General features: G+C 40.4%; 1 protein-coding gene across 1 annotated transcript; it reads right to left on the bottom strand.

Annotated features, from left to right (window-relative positions):
- Nucleotides 1–2749: 2749 nt before the first annotated feature.
- On the bottom strand, nucleotides 2750–4525 carry LOC145785213 (zinc finger BED domain-containing protein 5-like). Its single transcript, XM_082596901.1, has 2 exons — nucleotides 3072–4525; nucleotides 2750–2822 (listed from the first exon to the last, which is right to left on the bottom strand). Exons 1-2 carry the CDS (start codon nucleotides 4523–4525, stop codon nucleotides 2750–2752), a joined length of 1527 nt encoding a protein of 508 aa, XP_082453027.1.
- Between the last annotated feature and the right edge of the window lie 994 nt (nucleotides 4526–5519).

The following is a 5519-nucleotide window of genomic DNA, read 5'->3' as shown; positions in this document are numbered from 1 at the left end:
AGTCACAGAAATAGCCTATACTTTATAAAGAACAATCTACATTACGGTATATATCTATTGCTGAAACAGATACCAATCAATCATCTTATTTTTCGTCATTAACGCGTCCGGGACAAAAAAAATACTAACTACGGTACAAAAATCAATATAGACGTACCAGCATGTTAATGAACGGGAAAAGGTGGCAAAACCTTGAAAGGTTTGCGACACCAGATCATAAAGAAGTAGTCTATAGATAGCCTACTTGCTGCAAATTCTTTCATTCCCCATGTTGTTTTGGTGCTGGTTTAGGATCTCTGCCTCTTAGAAATTTATGCTCTGCTGAGTCTTGGTTTCCAATCCTCTTGGACTTGGATTGGAGAAAGAATCGTAAGATTTAAGAAAGTTGAATAAAATCTAACGGATAAATCAAATTCGGAAAATTTATCCGCAAAGAGTTTTGTTAGACCAGATTAATTTTTATTTTCTGTGGTGGGACTGTTGTTATAAAGCCCCAGTGACAGTAGCGAACGCAGAGGGCCCGTTCCCATTTTTTTAAGGGTTTAAATTTTAAACTATCGATTTGGATAGTTGTTGAGTTGTAGCAGCAGAAAAATATCTAAATCAACAAATTAATGGTTGGTCTGCATAGGCACAGTGGCGTAGCCAGGAAAAAATTTTGGGGGGGGCCAAATATTTGATGAATTGAAGTGAACGACAAAGTGTTTGATTTAAGTGAAGACATCGCCACCTGATGTGCAGTGGGGCATCCTGGTGGCTTGAGCAAGGGAAGCAATAAAACTGGTGGGAGTTAGAGCGTGCCGAAGGCACGCGTATTCTAGGGGGGTCCGGGGGCATGCTCCCCCGGAAAATTTTTGCAAAATTGCACTTAAATGATGGATTATAGCGCTGTCTTGGAACACTTTTAGGATAATATTTATATGACATTTATTAGAAGATAAAGAGCTATTAACTTTTTAAAGGGAGCTCTTACACACGAACGGGCAAAATCTGTGGCTAAAATTAGAGAACACCAAAAACTCAGCTACACAAAAACCCAACAAAGTAAGCCATTCTGAAATTGCTTCCACAAATTAGTTAAAAGAAACGTAAATCGAGTAAATTTTGCGCGATTTACGATTTGCACAATTTATTGGTGTCTTTCTGTGTGTCTAAAACAAGTCCTTGGGGGTGTTAATAGCCAGATGTCTTGGAAAACGTTATAAATTTCTACAAATTTTATTATATTTTCAACAAAGGGTTCAACTTCGGATTCAAACTTTGAAAATTTGGGGGGGGCCATGGCCCCTTTCGCCCCCCCTGGCTACGCCTATGCATAGGCACAGCCACTTTTATTTCTAAAGCCCATTCATTTTATTTTTACTTTTGATTAGTTGATTTTGAATCTTTATCCTCGGACTAATAAAGCCTTGATAGGTTATTCCTGGTAGTTTCACATACTTGTTGTAGAGGCTTTTAACTACCGGGACGCGCAACTCCGTTGTTCCGCCAACATTAGAAGGGTCAATTGCCAATTTGACATTTTTTTCACGCTTTGTTGCTCGCTTGTTTTCAACTAAAAACCTTAAATTACTTTAAAACCAACTCCATTCTTCTTATATAACCTATAAAATGTACATTATTTTGTAAATCAGAAAAAATCGTAACCCTTCTAGTGTTGCGGATAAGCCAAAAGCGGATGTAGTTGCGCATCCCGATATTCTACTGTCCCTACTTTTAACGCAGGGCCGGTTACCGAGATTGGTAAGTGAAGTTTTCCGATTATGGAAGTTTTGTTTCCAGGAATTATTCCGTCCACTAGGTGTCGCTGAATGGAAAACACTCCTTCAGTGCGTTATTCAAGCGCACACCCCGAGAGTCGAAACAGCACCGCTTAATTTTGAGGCGAGCGCTTAACAACTGACCACCACTTTTCGAAGTTTTCTTAGGGTAAACAACCGTAGCCTATGGCATCGTTTTTATTGTGAAAGATAGGTTTGTTTACTTATGCGATTATCTGGTCTTGATTTTTGTGTTTGTCGCTTCAAGCTTTTCTTCGCTCTTGCCAGATCATGACACACATGCCTTTTTGTTCTCGGTGTAATAGTGAGAAAAAACAACTGAATTGACACCACAGCTTATCCAGAAGTTTTAAAGCTTTCAGAGACAATGTTGACAAATTTTGGACTACTCGCCCAGCCCAACCTTCAGTCCGCTTAGAAAGCTCAGTTGGGTTGAACGCCGACTTTGTGCTCGAAAGAATCCTTGAGATCAAGTGGCGCTGAGTTCTGCTCTCAGGATGTGTGTTTGAGTTAGCTACGCATTCTAAGAACTAGTCTCCATTCAGTGGCATCTAATATGGATAGAATAATTCAAACAACGATCGGAAATTTCACTATGCAAAACTCGGTTACTTGTTTAGGTTTATGGTTCAAAGCCTCTACTTGCATGCCAAACTGCCAGAAATAACCTATTTCTTGTGCGAGGATTAAGATTCAAAACCAACAAACCATTTTTAACACTGATACTTCTAGAGCAGGGGTTCCCAACCTTTTTATGTTCTCGTACCACTTAGCCACCACGGATTGTCAACACGTACCACTATTTTTCAAAACAACTACTTTGATCCAATATTAAATTATTTGCAAGATGATGAATCTGGATGTAAAGTCAGCGAAAGTAGAAAAATTACCAACAAAACATCACAGAGTCCATTACACCACACAGCACAGAACGCATCAGAATAACAAAAAAAAAGACACAACTAAATTTAATGAGATTTGTCTTTTTGTTTCTCTTTCACCAGTTGATCGATGCATGGCATAACTTTGCTAATAGCACATCTGAAGTCACGTCCAGGGGCACTTAGTCGGTTTCGATTTTTTGATTTGATGTTCATAAGAATAGAAAATCCCTGCTCGCATTCCCAAGTAGAAGGAAAAATCAGTAGTTGTGGAACAGCGTGGGAAGCTATAGCGTTGGGTATGAAGAAGCCATATTAAGCCAGAAGTTTATTGCAGAACATTCTTTGCGTTGTTTTTTTGCTGTCTGATCCTCCTGCATGTCTATCAGTTCCTCTTGTTCCCCTGTACCGACAGGTAGGTTGGCTGGGTCCACTGAGAAAGGGTCTGTGATGTATGGGCACTGGGCAGCTTGGGGTATCTGGAAAGTAATGCTGCAATTCAGCAGTTAGCAGCGAGAGGTGCTGGGTAATCTCTCTGGAAAAGTCATCACTGATTTCCATTTCAAGGGCTGACAAAAATTTAAACATACCATAGCGCTTGTTTTCCACATTTTTCCTCCATAATTCCAGCTTTCGGATAAAAGCTCCCAGTTTTGAAACAAAGTCTACGACAGTGCAGTTTTGCCCTTGAAATGACAGATTCAAATGATTGAAAGCTTCAAATATATCTGACAAATAAGCCAATCTTGCAATGAATTCCTCGTTCTCCAGATCGTTTTGAAATTCATGGTCTTTCTGTTGGAAAAATAAAAGTAATTCATTCCTCATTTCAGAAAGACGCTTAGTTGTATTTCCTCGAGAGAGCCAGCGCACTTCTGTGTGATAGAGGAGGCAAGTGTGGTCTGAGCCGAGATCTTCAAAAAGAAACTTAAACAATCGAGTATTTAAAGCTGATGTTTTAACAAAATTTACGATTTTGACTACCCTGTTCAAGCACATTAACAACTTTGCAGGAAGAACCTTTGTGCAAAGAGCAAACCTGTGTATGAAACAGTGAACACTTATGACGCGAGGTGACACAGCTTTGACATGGGCTTGAAATCCAGACTTTCTACCGAGCATAGAGGGAGCCCCATCTGTCATAGGCCTACATCCGACAAGATTTCCCCAATCCAGTTCATTTGCCTTGAAAAAATTATCCAAAGAGTTGAAAATATCTTCTCCTTTTGATGTAGTGGACACCTCATGATTCAACAATAATTCCGTTTTTACAGCATCGTTCTGTGTAAAGCGGACGTAGACAAGCAGTTGGCAGCAGTTTGTGACATCTGTGGATTCATCAAGTTGTAAGACAAATCCAAAATTCGAATCTCTTACTCCTGCAACCACTTGGTCAGTGATATCATCTGACATTTCCTCGATGCGTCGTTTCACAGTATTGTTAGAAAGAGATACACTATCCAACTTTGCCACTGAATCTTCTCCAATCAAATTTCTGACTAATATCTTTGCTGCTGGCAAAACAAGTGACTCCGCAATGACATGAGCTTTTTTGTTTTGGGCCACCAGAAGAGGTACTTCATAGGATGCCTTCACAATTCCGGCATTATTTCGGTAAAACTGGCCTGTGTGATCCATGCGCTGTCGCTTCACGTTCTCCCCAAGTCGCTCAAAATAACTCTTCTCTCGATTCATCTTATCTGCATGATTGGACTCAAGATGCCGCTTAAGCAAACTTGGTTTCAAAGCTGCATTTGAAAGGGTTTTCATACAGATCACGCACTGAGGTAAGCTATCTCCACGATGTTGAATAGCAATGAAGCCATACTTAATATAATCTGCCCTATACTTTCGCTTCGACATTTTCAAACATTTAGACAAAAATGTAATGCTGTTCAGAATTCAGCCACTACACGTCGGAAAACCAACATCAGAATAAACGCAATTCTGCAATTGCACAGACCACATTGCACACGTAATAGTTTCGTCACAGACACCATTAAGTTCGCACAGCAGCATTGTATTAATAACAATGACAGCAGGGAGCAAGATCGACAAAAGTAGCTTGCTGAGTGCAGAGAATTTAGTACGGAAAGAAATAAAAGTGTTCGCATATTTTAGAAACTCAAAATTAAATAATTGTTGCAATAGGCCTACTTTATTTGACAATACTACTACATATCGCATGCAACGGAGAGCTGCTCGCGTACCACCTGAAAAGCTCCCGCGTACCACTAGTGGTACCCGTACCACCGGTTGGGAACCCCTGTTCTAGAGGCAGTTGGATGGCGCAGCGAATAAGGCGTTGGCTTTCCATTACTGCAAACCTGCTTTAACGCCCGACTTAGCTAGCTGTTGATAAACACTGCTCTCCTCTATCCAGGGTAGGCTACAATTAACATCTTGGGAAGGCATGACTGAAGAACTGGCCACCCCACTTTCACCAGGATCAGTGCAGAAGGCCAAGTGAGTTGAGAACTTTATCTTCTTATATTCCCCCAACATGGGATAACTAATTTCTGAATAGGCTACGTTTTTTATATGCCTTATGTGTCGAATTGATTCAATTGTGCAACTTTGTGAGATAAAAAAAAGCAAAAATGGCCAGTCGTTGAAATGATATACAGTAGAACTCGGTTAATCCGGATGAAACTGGAAGTACAAATGAGTCAGGATTGATAGAACCGTCATCGGTTAATCCGGAGCTTCGCCTAATCCGGATGGAATCGCCGGTCAAATCGAATCCGGATTAACCGAGTTCTACTGTACAACGTAACTTAGGTTACTGCTACCGGTAGGCTACCATAATCTTTTGTTGGCACGGAAAGTAGGCTAGATTGCGCTGTTTTGTTACAAA

Source organism: Aplidium turbinatum, chromosome 16 (genome assembly GCF_918807975.1).
Source record: "Aplidium turbinatum chromosome 16, kaAplTurb1.1, whole genome shotgun sequence".
Lineage (NCBI taxonomy): Eukaryota > Metazoa > Chordata > Ascidiacea > Aplousobranchia > Polyclinidae > Aplidium > Aplidium turbinatum.
The sequence above is the reverse complement of the archived record's forward strand: the minus strand, read 5'-3'. Positions and strand labels throughout refer to the sequence as shown.